Source organism: Aquarana catesbeiana, linkage group LG04 (assembly GCF_042186555.1).
Source record: "Aquarana catesbeiana isolate 2022-GZ linkage group LG04, ASM4218655v1, whole genome shotgun sequence".
Taxonomy (NCBI): Eukaryota; Metazoa; Chordata; class Amphibia; order Anura; family Ranidae; genus Aquarana; species Aquarana catesbeiana.
This window is the reverse complement of record NC_133327.1, coordinates 512,107,669-512,129,789: the sequence shown is the minus strand read 5'-3', so window position 1 is coordinate 512,129,789 and position 22,121 is coordinate 512,107,669. Positions and strand designations below refer to the sequence as shown.

At 43.1% G+C, this 22,121-nt stretch overlaps 1 protein-coding gene across 5 annotated transcripts in view; it reads left to right on the top strand.

Moving 5' to 3' along the window:
- The first annotated feature begins 129 nt into the window (after positions 1 to 129).
- The window catches only part of BIRC6 (baculoviral IAP repeat containing 6), a 709,573-nt gene continuing 687,581 nt past the window's right edge, over positions 130 to 22,121 (top strand). For 4 of the 5 annotated variants that reach the window (XM_073627734.1, XM_073627732.1, XM_073627735.1 and 1 more), the window contains exon 1: positions 131 to 590. In XM_073627734.1, coding sequence (XP_073483835.1) covers positions 182 to 590 — 409 coding nt within the window. In that variant the 5' untranslated portion in view covers positions 131 to 181. Of the gene's footprint in view, positions 591 to 22,121 lie in introns of all 5 variants that reach the window. The other variant, XM_073627731.1, reaches the window with a different exon arrangement.

Here is a 22,121-nt window from a genome sequence, read left to right as displayed (position 1 = left end):
AGTATAAACTGTCTACCTTGTATTTTATCAATAAAGTTGTTCACGTATGCAGGGGGAAAAAGGCAGCTTCCCCTGTGCTCCTGACGCACAGACGTACAAGCTGTGTAGTAGCCTAAGAGAAGTGTCGTCATTTCCTTTGTTCCCTCCTCCTGTCCGTGCGGCTTCCTGGCTACTGCCCCGGATGGTGTATAGCTATAGCGGTGCTGCTGCGGCTGCTGCTCTCCTGTCACCTGACGCAGCGGCCGGCGGCTCTCTTCCTCCCCCTCCTCAGCTAGCTCCTGTGCCGGCTTCGTCCTCCTTCTCCTGCCTCCGGAGCTCCAGCTCAACAACGTCCGTATCTTCCCCCGGCCTCCCCGCCCCGGTGTCCCGCCCGGAGGGGGCCCGGCTGCCGAAAATGGCGGCGGGGGCAGCGGCGGGCTCCTCCGAGTGGCTGGTGCTAAGGGACGGCTGTCTCCGCTGCGACGAGCACGGGGTGAGCAGCCTGACCTATCATCCGGCACTCAACGCCATCCTGGCCGTCACTGCGCGAGGCAGCATCAAAATCATCGACGGCACATCCGGGGCCATCCTACAGGCGTCAACCATTCACGGTAAGTCCGGGGATCGGTCCCGTGTGTGTGTGCGCGGATCTCACCCCCTCTGACATTGGCCTTGCTCTGTGTGACGTACTCTGTTTCCCTCTGAGGGGGGGGGGGTCTGATGTTGACAGGGTCTGAGAACTGACACCTTTCTATCACACTCCTGATCGCTGACAGTTAACCATAGAGAGCTGATGCCCAGGAATCTGTTATGGAGCATACTGTGAAGTGGAACACTGCATCCTCCAGACCAGTGGTTTTCAACCTTTTTACCCCAGAGGAAATCCCTTTTTTTTTTTTTTTTTTTTTTTTTTTTTCTCAGGGGACCCCAGCTAAAAAAAAAAATATAACTTCCCTAGGGTCAGTGGGAAGCACGCCAACTTTTACAGACAACTAAAAATATACTTGGGTTCTTGCCATGGGCCCTGGAACCACGCAGCCACCATCAAATGGAAAGTCAATCTGCTACAGCTCAAGGAACCCCCAGCAACCACTGAAGGAACTCTTGGGCTGCTTTCACACTGAGGTGCTTTACAGGTTCTATAGCGCTAAAAATAGCGCCTCACTCCAGTTTGAAAGCCCGAGTGCTTTCACACTGGAGCGGTGCACTGGCAGGATGCCAAAAAAGTCCTGCAAGCAGCATCTTTGAGGCGCTGTAGGAGCGGTGTATACACCACTCCTAAAGCGCCCCTGCCCATTGAAATCAATGGGCAGCACCGGCAAAGCGCTGCTTTTAACCCTTTTTCGGCTGTTAGCGGGGGTTAAAAGTGCTCTGCTAGCGGTAGAAAAGCGCTGCAAAAAACAACGGTAAAGCCCCGCTAGAAAATAGCGGGGCTTTACCTGCCAGTGTGAGAGTGCCCCGACTGCTGTAGACATGGTTGTTGGCCTTTTCCTTGGTGGTGCTTCCAACAGCTTTAACAGGCTCTAAATGCTGGGAGGTGGGGGCAGTCACCGGTCACATGATCGGAAAGCACCCAGAGCTTTCCATGATGCGGCGGTTACTATGTGTGTGTGTGTGTGTGTGTGTGTATATATATATATATATATATATATATATATATATATATATATATATATATATATATATATATATATATAATTATTATTTTTTTAATTTAGTAGAATAAAACCTGTTTTACTTGCCAGCTCTGTACAATGGTATTGCACAGTTCAGTCCCTTTAGGGCCTTTTTACACTGAGGCGCTTCTAAACTGCCAGTAAAACATTTGAGCGCTTTTCAGGCTCTTTTGAAGAGCTTTCCATTGATTTCAATGGAGAGGGGTGTTTTTTCACCTTCCTGCCAACCCACTGCCCCTGTGTGAAAGCATTCATTGATTTTAATGGAAATAGGTTTTCGTGAGCTTTTCAGGCTTTTTTTTTTTTTAGCGTAAAAGCTCCTCCGTGTGAAAGCGGGCTTAGAGAGGTTGTTAGGTGGACGCAGCATCTGTCCCCTGGCAGACCAAGAATTAGTGATCATACCGCTGATTGCTCAGTTCTCGGTCTTCAGTGAGCAGAGATCCGGAGACTCAGTCTTCACCTCTCTACTGCACCTCTCTACCAGTCACTGGAGTGCTGGGCTGTGGAGGGGCAGGAGCAGCTAGCTCAGGCTCTAAGCAGTACGCTCAGAGGCTGAGCCAGCTGCCAGTCAGGCATTTGGGTAAATTCTGACATTAAAGTCTGGGTGTCTCTGGAGCCTGGACAAGCAGAGTGACATCAGCCGATAGTGGAGTTTAGCCCACTGTTGGCTGAATCTTGGTCACAGGAGTGCAGAAGTAAGTGCACCCCTGTGACCTGATGGGGGGCACTTCTGTGCATGTGCATCCAAAGCATGCAGCGCTGGCTTAGCCACGTCACGCACTCTCTATGCACAGGATTTGACTGACGGCAGCAGGAGCCTACAGCTTCTACTCCTGTGACATTAGGAAGAGGGCGCAGTAATGCTGCAGCCAGGACAGCACTGGATTGTTGGAGGTGACCGGTAAGCCCCTGTTCACGTATAGCACGCAGGTCACCTCTAGGACACACAGAAAACAATTTTCTGTGTGTCCTATTCACACTGCAGTGCACCCCTGAGTTGCTCTGCAGTAAGTTGTGATAAAATGTAGATGTGCTGCATTTTATGACAGTGCACTGAATAGGATCATGCCACTCTACAGCAGTGCAACACACAGACCCCTGGCTCGTTACAGCCAGAGCGGACAGCAGCCACACACTAATTGCAGAGGTTTAGTGTGCAGCAGCTGTTAACTGGCCCTAAGTGTTTAGGGACGAGGGGGGCGGGGAACAAAAAGTAGTGGGACTTTTTTGCCTTCATGCAGGAAATACATCAAAGCTGAGTTCCAAAAAAAAAAAAAAAAATTAAGTCAGCAGCTACAAATACTGCAGTTGCTGACTTTTAATAGTCGGACTGTTCCACGGTCCAGCGATGTGGGGGAACGAAGCCCCGTTCGTCTCCCCCTCCTCTCTGCGGCACCGGCATTGTCACTGTGGACGCCTGGGCAGCAGGGCACAGTGCATGCACTGCGCATGCGCGAGCCACGCTGTGACTGGCCAGTCAATTGTCTGGGACCTGTGACCTGTCCCAGATGATTGCCGAGAGGGAGAAGTGATCTCCCTTCCGGCGCCGTGGAGCCCCAGGAGGAAGTGGGAGCTGGAACCCTCTAAAAAGAGGGTTTCCGCTACCCCCCCCCCCCAAAAAAAAAAAAATTACATGCCAAATGTGGCATGTCAAGGGGTCACCTTCCCTTTAAAGCGGACGTTCCATTTTTGGGTGGAACTCTGCTTTTAAGGTAAACGTATTGAATTTAGAACCACTTTAAAGTGTTAGTAAAGGCTAGCTCTCGCTATTCCTAAAAAATTTTTCTTCCTGCCCACCCCTCCTACTTCTCCTGCATACCCTCTGTGTGTGTGTATATATATATATATATATATATATATATATATATATATATATATATATATATATATATATATATATATATATATATATATATACATATATTTTTAGCGGCGCATTTCAGCCGCTAGCGGGGTGCTTTTACCCTCCCCCGCTAGCGGCCGAGAAAGGGTTAAAACCGCCCGCAATAGCGGCGTTTTGCCGGCGGTATCCCAGCACTGCCCCGTTGATTTCAATGGGGAGCAGCGGTGGAGGAGCGGTGTAAACACCGCTCCTTCACCGCTCCAAAGAAGCTGCTGGCAAGACTTTTTTTTCCCGTCCTGCCAGCTCAGTGCTCCGGTGTGGAAGCCCTCGGGCTTTCACACTGGAGACAATGCTGCAGCGGTTTGTGGGCGGATTGCAGGCGCTATTTTTAACGCTCTAGCGCCTGCAAAACGCCCTCGGTGTGAAAGGGGTCTTACTAAATTTTTTTTTTTTTTTTTTGTAAGGTCACGTGATTCAGCAGCTACAGCTCTCATGTGTAAGGGAGCGCTAGACAATGGCTGTAAATTCCTGGAGCCGCAATGTCACCCATAGGTTCCAATGCCTATCCATTGTCGGCGATCCCTCCCCTCAGCTGTAAGAGCTGCTGGATCATGTGAGCAGATTAAAAAAGGTAAGTTCTATAGACTATGTAGGCAAGGTAGGAGGAGGGGGAACATTTTGAAGAGTAGTTTTATAATCCTTATCTTCAACTTTTTAAGTTCACCTTTCCTAGAAAATAGCCTATGCAATCAAGGTGCCCCAGTAGGTATTGTGGGGGGGGGGGAGCTTTGTAAAATGTTAATTAAAGCGGTATTGGACCTAAAAACTAACATTACATTTTATTATTGCCTACCCATTTATTTTTTGAATTGAACACCTGTCAGGTTTTTATTGCTGTCTGTGTACCTGTGAAGGAGATTCACCCTATTTGTCCTGTTTACCATCTGTTAGTGAAAGAAAACCCCAAATTTTGGTTTGTCTGCAGAACAGGAATAGAGGAGAAATCTTCCAATGGTAACCTGAGATCACCTCATTTTGAAGAGATTTCTTCTCAGTGTTTTGGCTGTGGGACAGGAAGTGGAGCAATATCTCCCCAAATGGGACATTTTGGCAAAAAAAAAAATGGTTATAACCCTTACCTACTCTATCCTAATTAAAAATGTTTCCCTTTAGTTTTTACTTCTACTGGTGGCACCCTTTTCTATTATTTGGCTTTTTTCCCCTTTATGTTCACCTGGTAACCTTGCTAGTGACACGCTTCCTGTCTCAGGGTGTCCCCACACTGAGTGGGGCAGCAATGGAGACACCTTTTAGATAGCAGCATTGTCTATCAAGGGAGAGTGTAGTGTTAGATGCACAGGCAGATTTACAGTAAATGGACTTGACTAATAATTTAAAGCCAAACTCAGTTTTTTTTTTTTTTAAGCAGTTATGTAAACTCATTTTTTTTCCTTTTTCGGAGAAAGATTTTAACTTAAAGCGGCGTTCCACCCTAAAGTGGAACTTCCGCTTTAACACCCCTCGCCACTTACATTCCATTTGGCATGTCATTTTTCTTGGGGGGGAGTGGGTACCTAAGTTTTGACAGGTGCTTCCTGTCCCCCCTTCCTCCTTCTGCCGTCTCGCCGCCTGGGCGGCAGCTCCCTCTCTGCAATCTTTTGGGACATGTCTCAGGTCCCAGAAGATTGCCTGGCCACTAGGAGAGCGCAGCACGACTCACGCATGCGCAGTGTGCACCCGGCTGTGAAGCAGCAAGCTTTCACAGCTGGGTGCCCACGGTAGTAATGATGGCGCCGCAGGGAGGAGAGGAGCGAAGCTTCGGGCGGCCGCATCGCTGGACCGTGGGACAGGTGAGTGTTTGTTTATTAAAAGCCAACAGCTACACTTTTTGTAGCTGCTGACTTTTAATAACCTTACAAAACAGTGGAACTCCGCTTTTAATAAAAGTTGAACATTTTAAGCAACCCTGTCAGTGTTAAATGGTTTGTCAAAATCCGGACTACCATTTTTGCTCGACAGCTTGGTCTTTTAAATGGTTAGATTAGATAATAAAAAAAATATGCTGCTTTGGCTAAAGTTGAATAATGCCCTTGCTATATGTGTAGGCCATTTGCATACCTCTTGAGTCCTGACTGGAATACTCCCAGGACATTGAGGCCTAGTCATTAGCGCTCACCACCATGATAGGAGTAAGCTCTTTCTTTGTTCAAACTTCCTCACATGCGTTTTCTCTCTCCTGATGCAGTAGCTCTGAGCTTAGCATTTGAGAGCTCACTCCTTTGATGGTGGAGGTGAGCAGTAATGACTAGACCTCACTAAGTAACATTCTAACCATGTCCTGGGAGTATTCCAGTCTGGTTTCATGAGGTAAGTAAAAGGCCTATACCTATAGCAAGGGCATTATTCAATTTCAGTCAGAGCTGCACAGTTTTTATCCACAGGCGCTCCTTATCTGCATAAGCATTTTTTTTTTTTGTAAAGATGAACTAACCCTTTAACTATTTTGCCTACTGGGCACTTTTGCACCCTTTCTGCCCAGGCCAGTTTTCAGCTTTCAGCGCTCTCACGCTTGTGCCTTGTATACACGATCGGACTTTACGTCAACAAAACCGTGGATTTTTGTTGGAAGGTTGTTGGCTCCAACTTGTCTTGCATACACACGGTCACACAAATGTTGGCCAACAATTACGAACCTGAGAACGTGGTGACGTACAAGACGTACGACGAGCCGAGAAAAGAAGTTCAATAGCCAGTACAGCTCCTTCTGCTTGATTCCGAGCATGCTTCAACTTTTGTGCGACAGACTTGTGTACACACAATCGGAAATTCCGACAACAAAGTTTTGTTGGCGGAAAATTTGAGAACCTGCTAGCCAATGGAGCATACACATGGTCAGACTTTCAGCCAATAAGCTCACATCCAACATTTCCCGTCAGAAAATCCGACCGTGTGTATGCGGCATTAGAGTAACAATTGCGCGGTCATGCAGCACTGTACCCAAATTAATTTTTTTTTCACACAAATAGAGCTTTTTTTTGGTGGTATTTAATCACTGCTGTTTTATTTTTTTTTTGTTTTTAAGTAATAAGTAAGAGACCGAAAATGTTGAATTTGTTTTTTCTTAATTTGTCAATTTTTTCTCTTTTGCTGATGGGCACTGATTAGGTGGCACTAAGATGGGCAGCACTGATTGGTGTTGCTGATGGGTGGCACTGGTGGGCACTGATTGGCATCGCTGAAGGGCACTGCTGGGACTGTACTGTAATTAGGGCACTGGTGATCAGTGCCCTGATTACCTTACAGTCTCCCCTTCGAGGAGATGCCACTGATCGTCTCTCCTTGCCTCACACTGTCAGTGTGAGGAGAGCCAATAAACGGCATTTGTCTACATGTGACTGGCTGTGATTAGACACAGCCGGTCACATGGGTAAAGAGCTGCGTCATCGACTTTTACTGAGATCAGTGTCGTGTCCTAGGAACACGGAGTGGGCGGCCGTTCTGGGGAGCCGACATGTGAAGGCGCCCCAGAACGAGGGCCTATTCCGCCTGCTGTCATTTTACTGTATGGCAGACGGGATGTGGCTAAAGAGCAACTAAACCCCCCCATCCTTTACAGCCAAGGAAGCTGCCATCTTGGCTTCTGTTTGACCTGCAGTTGCCATGGTGCTGCACATGTGACCAGTTATGTTGAATATACAAGCAACTGCAAAAGTTATTCTTCACGGTGGCACTAAGATGGGCGGCACTGATTGGTGTCGCTGATGGGTGGCACTGATTAGCGTCACTGAAGGGCACTGCTGGGGCTGTACTGTAATTAGGGCACTGGTGATCAGTTCCCTGATTACCTTACAGTCTCCCCTTTGAGGAGATGCCGCTGATCGGCTCTCCTCGCCTCACACTGTTAGTGTGAGGAGAGCCAATAAACGGCATTTGTCTACATGTGACTGGCTGTGATTAGACACAGCCGGTCACATGGGTAAAGAGCTGCGTCATCGACTCTTACTGAGATCAGGGTCGTGTCGTGTCCTAGGAACACGGCGTGGGCGGCCGTTCTGGGGAGCCAACATGTGAAGGCGCCCCAGAACGAGAGCCTATCCCGCCTGCCGTCATTTTACTGTACGGCAGATGGGATGTGGTTAAAGAGCAACCCCCCATCCTTTACAGCCAAGGAAGCTGCCATCTTGGCTTCTGTTTGACCTGCAGTTGCCATGGTGCTGCACATGTGACCAGTTATGTTGAATATACAAGCAACTGCAAAAGTTATTCTTCACGGTATGCCTTGAATGCAACTGTTTTGGGAAACTGTTAAATCGATTGAATTAGTTGTGCTTTTAAGCAGAATCAAGCATATAATTTATTTATTTATTTTTTTCAAACCCTTTTTCTTTATTAGGACAAATTCCAACATACAACATAGAAATACACATTGCACAATATATCTATATGAATCTTTTCATTAACATACACCACACTAACCTCCCCACCCCAAGAAAACACACCGGGTTCTTGATCATGTCCTCTTCAGAAGAGGAAAAAAAAAAAAAGCCTACCCATAACCAAAACTCAATTTGTGCAAAAAAAAAAAAAATTATTCAAAGTATAACTAAGAAGGGGAACTATACAGTGCCCTATTACATGTGTCAAACAAACAGCAATACAATAAAAAAATAAAATAAAAAATAAAGTGTATAATTTCAAATTACTATTTTTGTGTTCTATTATGTTTTTTTAGTTCAATATAATCTCACTCTATTTCATTTTTATACGTCTCCACCTTTCATTTGTCTCCCCTTCATGTGATTCCATTACATGTTGCCCATCCCGTGCCTGATTTACTATTATAACTCATCCTCTTCCTTTTAATGACTTCAATCATCTCTCCACTGTGCCTCCCAGAGGGGGAAAAAAGAAGAACCCCGCCCCCCCACCTCCTCCCAAATTCCCCCCACCTGATGCACCCCACAGACTATCCGATCCTAATGCAGCATTGCTCCCCAAAGGGTTTAATCCACACCATCTGAGGAGTAATACAGCCATCCTGCTCATGTATCTTTAAATGTATTCTGTTGGTCTTTAACTGTATGTAGCCATCTCTCTGCTTCCATTATTTTTTTCTACCTCCCTTTTCCAATCCATTATAGTGGGACATCCATACTGTTTCCAAAATCTAGGTATCAATATTTTGTCTGCATTTAGCAAATGGGAAGTAACGTTTCTCTTATAAAACCTAGCAGATGATGGCATCCCATGAAAATGTAGTGGAGAGAATTCTATAGGTCTAAGTGTCATTTTCTTATTCCAAGGGGCTATCCCCTCCCAGAAAACCTTAATCTTTGGGCAATGCCGCCATAAATGCAAAAATGAGCCCCTTTGGTAACATCCGCCAATGGATATATCTGAGCCAATTGAGCCGGTGTATGATACCATCTTATCAGGAACTTATAAGACATCTCCTTTATATGGGAACTTATTGAAGTATGGTGTGTGTCTCTCCCATCAGCCTTTTAATTTGCTCTGATGTAAAATTTATAGCCCGGTTCTCTTTCCCATTCTCAAATGAAATAGGGAGGGGTCATATTTTGGGCGCTCAGAACCAGCCTATACATTCGAAACAACATATGACCCAGCTCTGATAAGTTAACACACTATTCCTCAAACGTAGTAGGCATGTTCGCTGGCCTAATCTGGTGCTTCCGCTTATTGACCAAGTCTGTCAGTTGATGGTATTTCCATACAGCCATTGGTACTTCCACCAATGGAAGCAATTTACCCTGTGGGGCCACGCTAGCGCAATTACCCTTCTCTTCCATTCCCGGGGAAAACCTTCCAATGGTGTTAATAGGGGATACTTTTTTTTTTTCGGGTGGGGGTGGGAGGAACTTTCCCATACTGTTCATTCTATCTCAACAAACATACGATTTTAACGGTTTTCCCAAACTGTTAAATATAAAGTTAAAAATAATGCTAATGATAAGTATTCTTAAAGGGTTAGTCTTTTTTCATTTCAATAGTTTTTTTATTAATATTTTCTTGACATAGTACAAAGTAGACAAAAAAAGGCAATAAATTATAAGTAGGGAAATAAGGCAAATAAAGTTATGCATCTTTAGTAGACAGATCTTATGTATGTCGGAGTAATACATTTGGCTTATCTATATTGTAATATGTGTTGTATTCCACTAGGAAGACAGGAAAAAATAAAAACAAAAACCAAAAATTTTATATAGCTAGGTGTGGTCTCCATAGCCGCAACCTGAAACGCGGCCAAGGTTTCCACCGACATAACTGTGCTGCCCAAACCCTCTCGGCCAGCACACCATCTACCCCTCTCCCCCAACGCCCCTTCTGGGTACAAACTGCGGTGATGGACAGGGAGAGACAGACGCAAGGCACGCCTACGAGGCCGGCACCACCATTTTATCCTGGTTCCTGTGTTCTATATTCATTTTACTCTGTCTTCTCTTCCTTTAGTGGAGGGGAAATTAATTCAATTCCTAGGGATAGGATGGCCAGATCTGGTTTCCGAGCGATTTGTGTTCCTGTGATCTGATCTATTATGTTAAAAATGGATGATCTATTATGTTAATGTTATGTTATGTCTGATCTATTATGTTAAAAAGTGGAATTGGGCTGTAACATTGGGCAATTCCAGAATATATGGGTTAATGATCCTCTATGACCACATTGTCTCCAACATAGTGGTGATGTTTGTGTGTCAAATCTTGCTATTCTTGTGGGTGTTAAGTACCATCTCAGTAATAATTTTTGATATAATTCCCACAAGTTAGCACTTTTGGTGGACTTATAGGTAGATGTCAGCGCCCTATTCCACTGTTCAGTTGAATATGTGGTTGACATGTCTAACTCCCATGTCTGCATGGAAGCAGATTTAACAAAGATTGATTTTTGATGCAGAATGTTATAAAACAGTGAGATGCCTTTGATTGTAGTGGTGGGGTTCGACAGGTAGGAGACTATTTTCCAAGGTAATATAAATGAAGTAGTAGGGATTTTTGCTAGCAAGTGTGAGATTTGGAGGTAGGTGTATAGATCGTTGTTGTTTAAATTATACTCTATTTGAAGTGATCTAAAAGTTTTAGTAGCTGGACCTATTTGGAGATCTATGATATTAACAATACCTTTGGACTCCCAAGGCTTGATATTAATATTGGGTATTAAAAGCTGCAAGGATGATATGGGTATAAGTATTGATTTATAGGGAGTATCGTGGAATGAGGTGTTTAAGAGACTTTTCCAGGCTTTTAGTGCTGCTACAATGGTGGGTGAGATGTCTCTGATTGTTTGAGCCATAAAGGAACTTACCATGAGTAAGTCTGAAATTTTTTTTATTTGGGCTTTGTTGGTTTTCTAAATCAAACCATCTGGGTATGTGGTTGTGCGTGAACCATTGGCGGATCTGTGCAAGGATGGCTGCTTGATAGTAATCTTTTATGAGGACATGGCCTACTCCCCCCGCACTTCTAGCTTTGATCAATTTTTGAAAGGCGCACCTAGCTTTCTTTCCTTGCCATAGATATTTGTTGATTAGAGATTGTGCTTTGCTAAAAAAGGAGTTTGGGGCTGGGATGGGTAGGGTACGGAACAGGTATAAAAATTTTGGTAATATATTCATTTTGAATGCTGCCAACCTTCCCGACCAGGTCAATTCAGTTTTAGAAATGGTGTTTAGCTTGATGGGGAGATGGTTCAAAAATGAGGTATAGTTTGCTTCAAATAATTGCTCGGTCTTTGCAGTTAGAGTAATGCCAAGATACTGTATTCCTTCTGAGTTCCATGAAAATGGGTATTGAGCTTTAAGACTGGTTTCTGTTTTTTTGTCTATTCCTAGACTTAGTATGTGGGATTTGCCTTCATTTATTTTATAGTAAGATATACTATTGAACATGGTCAAGGTTTCATATGCCGCTGCCAGGGAAGGACCAACTTCGGTTAGTATCAGAATTATATCATCGGCAAATAAGCTGATGGTATGGTCACCTCCGTTAGTTGGGAAGCCTTTAATAAGAGGATGTTTCCTAATGTGTATGGCCAGAGGTTCCATCAGGAGATTAAAGATTAAAGGGGACAATGGGCACCCCTGCCTAGTGCCATTTGATATATTGAAGGGCTTAGATATGACACCTGACATATATACTCTAGCAGATGGATTAGAGTACAGAGCTAATATAGCCATGTATATTCTTCCATCGAACCCAAATGACCTCAGCACCTCAGCCAAATATTGCCAATGTATGCAATCGAAGGCCTTCTCTGCATCCAGTGTGAGAAGCAGAGAAGGCCTCTTCTGCATTTCTGCCATATGGATAATATTCACTATTCTACGGGTGGCATCGGAAGTTTGTCTGTTTTGGGTGAATCCCGTTTGATCAGGATTTATAAGTGTGGGTAGTATAGATATTAGACGCGTTGCTATAAGCTTAGCGTATATCTTTAGATCAATGTTTAAAAGTGAAATTGGTCTAAAATTTGTTGGCGAGTTAGGGTCCTTCCCTGGCTTTGGCAACGTGACAATAAGAGCTTCCAACATTTCTGGGGGGGAAAGAGGCAGAGGCAGCGGCAGAATCACAGATCTGGAGTAAATACGGGGATAAATAGTGAATGAATTCTCTATAGTATTCTCCACTGAATCCGTCCGGACCTGGAGATTTATTCGATGGAAGGGATTTTATCGTATTATGTAGTTCCTGTAGTGTGAATGGTTGATTTAGGGATTGGATTTGTGTTTTAGTCAGTTTTGGTATTTCTAATTTAGAAAGTTTATTTATATCATCAATCTTGGGTTGTGTTGTGCTGGGATCATCTTTTAAATTGTATAGTGTTCCGTAGTAAAAGCTAAAAGCATCTGCTATTTCTTGTGGGTGATATACTTTTTGTTTGGTTTCTGGGTGTAATTATAGAAGGTATCTTAGTTCTGTATCTAAGCCCTTTTAAATTTTGCGCTAGTAGTTTCCCTGCTTTGTTTCCTTGAACATAGAAGTTCATTTTTAATCTACGGGAGCATTTTTCAAAATTCTCTAGTAGCATTAGTCTGAGGTCCTGTCTAAGTTGTGACATTTGTTTGGATAGGGCCGGGGTGGTTGTGATTTTATTTTGAGATTCTAGAGTGGATATTTTTTCCGTTAGTTCTGTTAGCTGTTTTTGCCTCTGCCTCTTTGCCCTTGCCCCCAACTGTATTAGTATACCCCTCATATACGCCTTATGGGCGTTCCACAGTATAAAAGGGTCCTGGACTGATCCCTCATTGAGAGTAAAAAATTCCTTTAACCGGCTTTGGATTGTCTTTCTATTTTCTTCTTGTTGCATTAAAAATGGGTTTAGCCGCCACATTGGTTTCTGTTTGGAAGATGCCTGATCGGTTATTGAAAGGCCAATTGAGGCATGGTCGGACCAGGATATCGTGTTGATAGTAGTGGAAGTGGTCTGGAACAGGACCCGTTGGTCTATTATGAACATGTCAATCCTTGTGTATGTTTGGTGCGGTGGTGAGAAGTAGGTAAAGTCTCTTTCATTCGCGTGAAAACAACGCCAGGCATCGTATAGATTGTGGTTGTGAATTGATGGTAGCAGTGTAGTGACTTTGCGTTTTGGCTGGGAGGTAGAGTCCCTTTCTGGATCTGAGATTGTATTAAAGTCTCCACAAATTATAAGTAGGCCTTGAAGATGAGTAAGGACTTTTTTCATTAATTTGTTAAAGAAATGGACTTGACGTTTGTTAGGTGAGTAAACTGTAACTATCGTGTAGGTAGTTGAGTTAAGATCGCAGGTGAGAATTAAAAATCTTCCATTCGGGTCTTTAATTTCTTTGTGAATTTTAAAGGCTATTGAGTCTCTGATAGCTATCAACACTCCCTTGGTTTTGGAGCTCGCGTTGGCTGTGGTGATAAAGGGGTATTTCTGGTGTGTACATTTGGGTGGAGCTGTTGCACTGAAATGGGTCTCTTGTACACAGACCACATCACTATCATGTTGAAGTGCCTCAGTCCAAAGGGATTTGCGTTTGGCCGGATGATTAAGTCCTTTTGCATTGATGGATAAAAAATTAATTGTCATATTGGATGGATTTTAAGCTCTTCATGATCTTGTATGGATCTGGAACCGAGCCAGTTCCCTATAGGTATCACGTGTCTTCTTTGTGGTGTTGTTGTGATATGCATAATAACCATACCTTCACTTGGCGACTGAAATGTTATTTTCTCACGAGTAACCATAGTTGGGGTTGAGGGTTGTTGCCATGTTCCTTCCAGTGTATTGGAGCCATCGATATCCCAAAAAACAAACAAGAAAAACATAAAAAGAAAACATAGAAGATGTTGGAATAGATAAAACAACTGTAGTGCACTAAACATAGTGCACGAATAGAACTGGTGCAGTGTGTTTTTAGGCAGCTGTTGCTGCTAATTGGTATTGGGGGAATTTAGTTCAGCCTGTAAATCCCGAGATTCGCCCCCCCAGGGATTTAGGAGCTAAAAAGGATTTCCGCTGTAATTTAAGCATGGGATTTCGCATTTTTAGCAGTGACTTCTTTCCATTCGTCTTCGATTTGGCGTGGTGTGCTGGTGGAAGGTGAAGTTTCGTCTGAATCTGGGAGTATGCCCCACTCTCTCAGTAAAGCAAGGCCCTTATCCAGGGAGGATATCACACATGTGCGGTTTTCTCTGGTCACAGTGATTTTGGTTGGGTAACCCCATCTGTAAGGGATTTTGTGGTTCCTCAAAACTTTAGTTACTGTGTTCAGATTTTTCCTTTTTAAAAGCGTGTGTTGGGAGAGGTCCGCATAGAATTGTAAGTTCTGGTAGTTTGGTGGCAGTTGTTCCTGTTTTCTCGTATGTTGCATTAGATTTTCTTTAACATGAAAGAAGTGTAAACGTAGTAACACATCTCTCGGTATGTGCTCGGATAAGTGGGATGGTTTGGGTAAACGATGAATTCTGTCTATTGTGACGTCCTAGATCAGTAAGGCCTGGGATAAGCTTTTTGAATAAGGTCGCAGCATAGGAGCGTAGGTCGGGTGGGAGTACTGACTCTGGTATTCCTCTGATTTTCAAATTATTCCTTCTCGACCTATCTTCCAAATCGGCCAATTTTGCTTTGATCCATTCGCTTTCCCCTTCTTTTACTTCGTACGCATCAACCAGATCGTTTATGGTGTGAGCATACTCTCCCATTTTAACTTCCACATGATCCACTCTATCCCCTATTGCTTGTATATCTTTGTTGAATCTGCTCATGCATGAGGCCATATCTGTCTGGATAGTGCTTCTCAGGGATATTAACATGTCCTTTAGGACTGTGTCCATCACTGGCTGATTCTGTGTGGGGAATGTTTCAATGGAGTCAGGCATCTCCCTCGTGTCCTCCCCTGACTCTGTTGCTGGGCTCATTGGCGATCCCCATCTAGCGCCATCCAGCCTGGGCTTGGACTTGGCCGGGCTATTTGATGAAGGGGTAGAGGGGCAGGAGTGTTGGCTGATAGGTGATGCTGTTTTGGGCTGTGGATTGCCCTTATTTGTGGTATGTTTAGTGTTTGGGGCCGTCCGTGGTGTGTAGGCCTCAGTGCCATCTTGCTTACCTCCGGCTTCTGTAATAGAGTAGAAGTCCGTTAAGCGCTGAGGGCGGCTATCGTTCCGCCGTTTACCAAGCATCTTCCTAGGCAGATCCCGGTCTGAACCGCCGTGAGAACGGGGTGGAAAGGTGCTTTGGTCCAGTTGCTTTGTGCCGCTGTATCCCTGGGTAGACGGAGCTCCGGGACTATGCGACCATCCGGCTCCGCTGCAGGCCACGCCCCTTGGGTTAGTCTTTTTCAACCAGAGTTGTTACTTTAGAGGTTGCCTTGGTGAAATGCCCAACAATTGTCAAGAAGCTGACAAGTGGATCAAGGCTGCCTTTTTTTACTCAAAGCCACAGGTTTTTATTGTACAGCATTACAGCTTTGGGCACTGCGTGGGCTAGCTGCCGACCTGAAGACGTTCTTGTTTACCCCTTTCCTGCCCCTCCCCATTTGCACTGGGGCAATGTTAGCTGAGCGAGGAGAGAAGCTGAGGGGAAAGAGAAATGCTAGAAATCCTAGTCAGTACCAGTGTGCAAAGGTATACCCTCTAATGTTGGATGGCATACATATGTGGATACTGCTGCGATATGTAAAACCAATAGTTTCGCTTTTTACATTTTCGGATTGGGTGCCACGAGGTTGGGTATAATTTTAAAGGTTGCCCTGGTGGGAAAAAAAGGTTGAGAAACACTGGGTTACTTTGCCTTAACATAAAACTGCTTATGTAGGTAAGTTGGTGGGAGAAAAAAAAACAAAAACAAAAACCTGTACAGCTTTGACTAAAGTTTGAAAATGACCTTGCTATAGGTGAAGACTATTTGCGTGCCTCATAAAGCCTGATTAGAACACTCTTGTGATGGTGGAAGTAAGCAGTGATAGCTGGGCCTCCCTTAGCAATGTCCTGGGAGTTTTCCAGTCAGGCTTCTTGATGCATATAAGTGGCCTATATCTATAGCAAGGGCATTATTTAATTTTGGTTAACGCTGCTAGTTTATATGTACAGATGTCCCTTATCTGCATAGGCAGTTTTTTTTGGTAAAGGGAACTAACCCTTAAAACGCACAGTGGTGTAGTGGGTAGCACTCTCGCCTGGCAGTAAGAAGGGTCGCTGGTTCGAATCCCAACCACGACACTACCTGCCTGGAGTTTGCATGTTCTCCCTGTGCCTGCGTGGGTTTCCTCTGGGTACTCCGGTTTCCTCCCACACTCCAAAGACATGCTGGTAGGTTAATTGGATCCTGTCTAAATTGTCCCTAGTATGTATGAATGTGTGTTAGGGACCTTAGATTGTAAGCTCCTTGAGGGTAGGGACTGATGTGAATGTACAATGTATATGTAAAGCGCTGCGTAAATTGACGGCGCTATATAAGTACCTGAAATAAATAATTAAACCACATTACAACCTCATCCCCCTGAACATGCAGTGTAAAAGAAGTGTTTTTTTTCTTTTGTGCCCCATATGCATAATTGTATTTGTGCTGGGCACTTGCCTCAATTGTATGCTTCCAGCACTGAAACCTGTGCTGGGAGAGCTGTCGCTGATTCCTGATCATGTGATCACTACTGTGAAAACTGGAGCCAGTACTATTTCTCTATTGGGGAAAGAAAGCTACATTGTATGTTTCTCCTTTGTAGGGCTGAAACAACTAATCGATTAATCGACAACTAATCGATTATGAAATTGATTAATCAGCCAGTAACATAATGGGGTTAAAAAAAACTAAAATTAGCCTTTTATAGTACAAAACGAATAATCTCTACTGTAAATATTACTTTCACAGTTCTTCAGTAAAAAAAGGAACCCCTTACAGTAATGATTATCTGCTTTTTTTTTTTTTTTTTTTTTTTTTTGTACTATAAAGGGCTAATTTTATTTATTTTTTTAACCCCATTATGTTACTAAACGTCTTAGACCTGGTTCACAACTATGTGTTTTTTGGTGCTTTTTGCAGAAACGCACTACAGTTCATTTACATGGTTTCCTATGGGACATATTCACATCTATGCTTTTTTCAGCCTCTGCGTATTTGAGTCAGGGACTTTTTTTTTTTTTTTTTTTTAACGTAAAACGGTGCTTTTTTGGTTCAATATACTTTAATGGAGAAGCTGTAGAAAAGCATGTAATGCGTTTTTGCAGCAATTTGCCCAACAACAAATTGGCCAAAAAAAATGCAAAAATGCAAATCGCAGCAAAATCATGTGTGCAAAAATCAAAATGCACCGCAGAAACGGATCAAAAGCAAACTGCATAGGTGTGAACCGAGCCTTATGCTGGTCACATGAATCAATTTTCATACGAGAATATTCGGACGAAAAATCTTTGTACATTCGTCGAATGAAAGAATGTTTGAAATTGTCACTAGTTTTAAAAACAGAATGTTAAAAATAAATGTAATTTCTGAACAAAAACCACTTAGACTGTCTGAAAATTCCTTTGACCAAGAAGTTTTCTATTTCCAAATTTTACCATAACTGTGGTTGAATGTGAACATCGATTTGACCCCACTAACTATCAGAAAATTGAACAAACGTTCTTAAAATGACTTTTTTTATTTTTTTTTGAAGGAAGACATTGTTTTTTAAATAAAAAAAAAAAATTTGATTTCTGAATCTGATGTTATTAACCAGATACACCCTTTAATAGTATATACAGCATATCTCTCCTCTAATAGTATATAGATCTCCTCTAATAGTATGTACAGTATATCTCTTCTCTAATAGTATGTACAGTATATCTCTTCTCTAATAGTATATAGATCTCCTCTAATAGTATATACAGTATATCTGTCTTAGATTGGATTAGATATTTTGCTCCCTAACCATATAGTTGGTTATTTATATTTACCACTGCATAGAGATATTTAAGAATAAATTGCCTTTTTTTTTAAAACTACATATTAACTAAATTATTCACCACAGTTTTTTTTTTTTTTGTAAGGTTATTAACCGATTAATCGAAACAATAATCGGCCAACTAATCGATTATGAAAATAATCGTTAGTTGCAGCCCTACCCCTTTGTTAGAGTAAATAACTGTGTAAATAACAAATTAAAAAAAAATTGGTAGGGTCTCTTTATAGTTTAGTGTCTGTTTAGGTGGGACAAAAAAAGCGTCCTTTTGTTTCTTGGCCCTATTAGAGGTACAAAGAACAATTAACGTTCACACATGACTTAAAGTGGAGTTCCACCCTAAAGTGGAACTTCAGCTCATCGGATTCCCCCCCCCCCTCCGGTGCCTCAATTGGCACCTTTTAGGGGGGAGGGTGGTGCAGATACCTGTATAATACAGGTATCTTCACCCACTTCCGGGCATAGCTAGCCGCAAATGGGGCCCCCCCCCCCCTGTTGTGTTGTGGGAAACACACAGTTCCCACAACACAACAGGGACCAGTGTAGATGCGCAGTGTGACTCACGCATGCGCAGTAGGGAACCGGGCAGTGAAGCCGCAATGCTTCACTCCCTGAGTCCCTGACCGAGGATGGCGGTGGGGGCAGCCGAGAGGCGATCGATCGGCTTCGGCTGCCCACATCGCTGGACCCTGGGACAGGTAAGTGTCCATTTTTATTAAGTCAGCAGCTGCAGTATTTGGAGCTGCTGGCTTTTAATATTTTTGTTTAAGGTGGAGCTCTGCTTTAAGTCCAGATTTTTGCTCCTTCCCTGTCTGCATTATTGCCTGTTCCAATTTTTATTTTTAACCACTTCAGTACCGGGCCATAGTCATAGGACGTCCGCAGATGGGATCTCCCATCCTGGGAGGGCGTCATATGACGTCCTTGGTTTCTCACCGCTCCTGGGGGCCCGCAGCGCTGCGATGGGGGATGAGGTGTGTCCCTTGGACACACCCCATCCCAGATCCGTGTAAAGAGCCAATAAAAAATGTCTCTGTCCAATCACAGCCGGTCACGTGTACTGTCCATGTGAACGGTGCTTGTGCATGCCCCTAGGGTGGGCGCAGAGCGGCGATCGGGGACGAGGCTTGTCACCCTGTCACAGCCCAACCCCAATCGCAGTAAAGAGCCAATGAAATTGGCTCTCTACCACGTGACCGGCTGTGTCCAATCAAGAATAATATTATGCTGTTTTTTATCTTTTTTTTTTTTTTTTTTTTTTTTTTTGGGGGGGGGGGGCGCAAGTTACCACAACACCATTATCCTGTAGTTTTTAAGATCAAAGATACAACTATGTTGGTGTTACTTGTTAATTTTACATTGTGTTTTTTTTTTTAAATGTAACTGCTTACTCCCAAACTGTCATTTGAAGTAAAACACATAGCCAAGTACAATTCTTTTTTTAATGCACAATAAAAGAAAACAAATAAAATTAGGCATGCTATCTGCCAATAAAACTTAACCAAAAAGTGCATTCTATACATCCAAAAATATAGAAAATATAACAAATCAAATCCATTATTCAACCAAAAAAAAATGTCCAAGCAATAACTCCAAGGCCAATAATAAATAACACGTTATCTCCTCCGATTCCGCAACATATCTAATTGGAGAACGGCTCTTCAGAAACGAAATGAACAAAGCAAAATGAAAAGCGTGAGTCAACACTCGCCAAACTTCTACTAACGTAATTAGCAGAAGGAGCCCAAAGGGTGGCGCTAAAGAGCTGAAAAACCACGTAGTACGTCACTGCGTTCGTGTTTGTTGGCTGACAATTCCTTGCCGTTTGTATGCAAGACAAAATCCAGGCACAGAAAATCTGATCGTGTGTACGAGACTTTAGTCTTGTTGAAGGACGGAGTGTATGGCAACGGGTTTGTCCAAGTGTCTTTTTTTTTTTTTTTTTTTTTTTTTTTTTATGGGTAATTTGCAGAAGGGAAAGAGGCTTAAAAGTTTGTGTCAACATACAGTTGCTCGTAGAAGTAAGCAAACGTTCTTTTAAATCCCAGGGGTTCTGTGGTGAGGGTTCTATCAGGAGGGCATATGCCAGGGTGAAGGTGTTGTAAGAGTCAATGCATAAAAGAAATGCTGGAGCATTGCATTTTTTTTTTTTTTTTCTTTTGTGTTCAGTTAGGACGATTTGGCATAACAGATTTCTGAGACTTGTCTGTTATGTGTAGACGGAGAGCATGGTCAGCACTTTAAAATGTACTTTGTATGAAAAACGAGGGGTCTGTTATGTTGTGTAAGTGGGTAAATCAGCAGAGGGTTCTTTAGGCTACGTCTCAATAAAGGAACCCCTAGTAACCGTTTTGAATGCATACCAAGAATGACAAAAGGATGCAGAGTGGAAGTTGTTAACCCAGAAAACCTGTGTATGTTTTTGGATGTTATCTATGACTTCCTCATTTGAAACTCCTAAGGTGCTAAGCCTTCAGGAACTAAAGGGATGATTTATGTCCTGGGATAATTGAAATGTTCCTAAACCCACAACAGTAAAAGCAGTCTGTATATGCAGTAAAGCATGCTTGTTATACTCCCGGTGGAACCTAAGGGGTTAGTCCTCTGCAGTGTCTAAAAAGGCTGTTTGATTCTGTCTTCTCTGATCCTCCCCTTCTTCCACTGTCCCCAAACCGTTTCCCGATAGTACAGAGCCTTGGTGGCACTCTGCACATGCTCAGTTTGTGTATTGCTAGAGGTGTGGTTTTTTTTTTTTTTTTTTTTTTTTTTTCTGACTGTAGAGACCTGAATCTATCCAGGTCTGCATTTAGTGTGGAACTGAAGTCGCCCGTTAAAAGAAGAGTAGATATGTAGGAAATAAGCTCTGCCATTATTGTGGTTCTGACAGGTTGTGGGGCACAGAATTCTACCAATATCAGTGGTGTTTTCTTTATTGTAGAGTGGATGATTACATACCAACCCTCAGAGTCAAAAATGGTGTGTAAACCGTTTAGGGAAGACCCATTGACACTGATAAACGCCACAAGCCTAATTGGAGTAGGTAGTGTGGAAACTCCTGGTCACCCAGTGCCCTTTAAGTGTCAAGATTTTAGGGTCTACTAGATGGGTCTACTAGATGGGTCTCCTGTGAACAGAAGATATGGTTTGGGTACCTTTTTTGGTAATAAAATGGACTTGCTCGTATAATTAAAATAGTCCAATACTTTCGTATACATGGGAATAACCATCCACCCTGACATCTCCAAATATTCTAGTCTAAACCTTACCCCCCCTGCTCACCAAATTTAACAAGCAGCAAGTTGGTGTTAACCCCCTTTCAGTAGTAGGGAGGGTTTATTTAAATGATTTGGGCACTGCAACTTCTAAATATTCTACATAATGCCCCAGTATGGCTTCCTACATTGAAGACACTGCAGGAAGCCAAGGATTCTGGAGGTCTCACAGTCCCTAATTCATATTTATATCACCTGGTGGCACAGCTTCAATGTTTAACTGGTTGGACTGAAGACATGACAGCTGATCCTATCGGGAACATGCTTTCTGCTATAATCCCTGGCAAAAAGCTGACTGACTTGAGAAAGGTGAATTCAGAGTAGTCGGGCAGTGCCCTATGTATTCATTTTTTTTTTTTTTTATATGATAGATAAGGTAAAGGTGAGAGATAAAACCCACTGCCACTACGTTTGTTATGCAGCCTTTACCTGATTTTATTTATTTATTTTTTTTCCCCAGAAATTCAACTATCCCGAATTACTAAAACTAGAGTGATTTGACCAATGGTCCCTTGGTGGCCATGTTTATATCACGCAATTGTATCATGGCCAACTGCTGAAGGACTTTTGCACTTTGCAGGAGAAATGTGTGGCTTGCGCATCAAATTGAGTTGCACGATTAATCATTAAAGAATCAAGATTACAATTCTATCCCCCTAGCGATCTTAACGCAGCATTTTCCCGATTCAGTGCACAGAGTTCTCTGCTCACAGCTGTCAAACCCCCCCCCCCCCCCCCAAAAAAAAAAACAGGCAGCCTGCCAAGTTTCTCACATCGCTTAGACCCAGGGTGGATTTGATTTAAATCACTAACAAAAATGCTTGATTTAAATCAACTCAATTTAATTTCTAATTTTTAAAGAGCAACTGTCATTTCTGCCCCACAGCGACTGCTCCTCTGAACCGCTGTTGACTCACCCACAGTCCCATTCA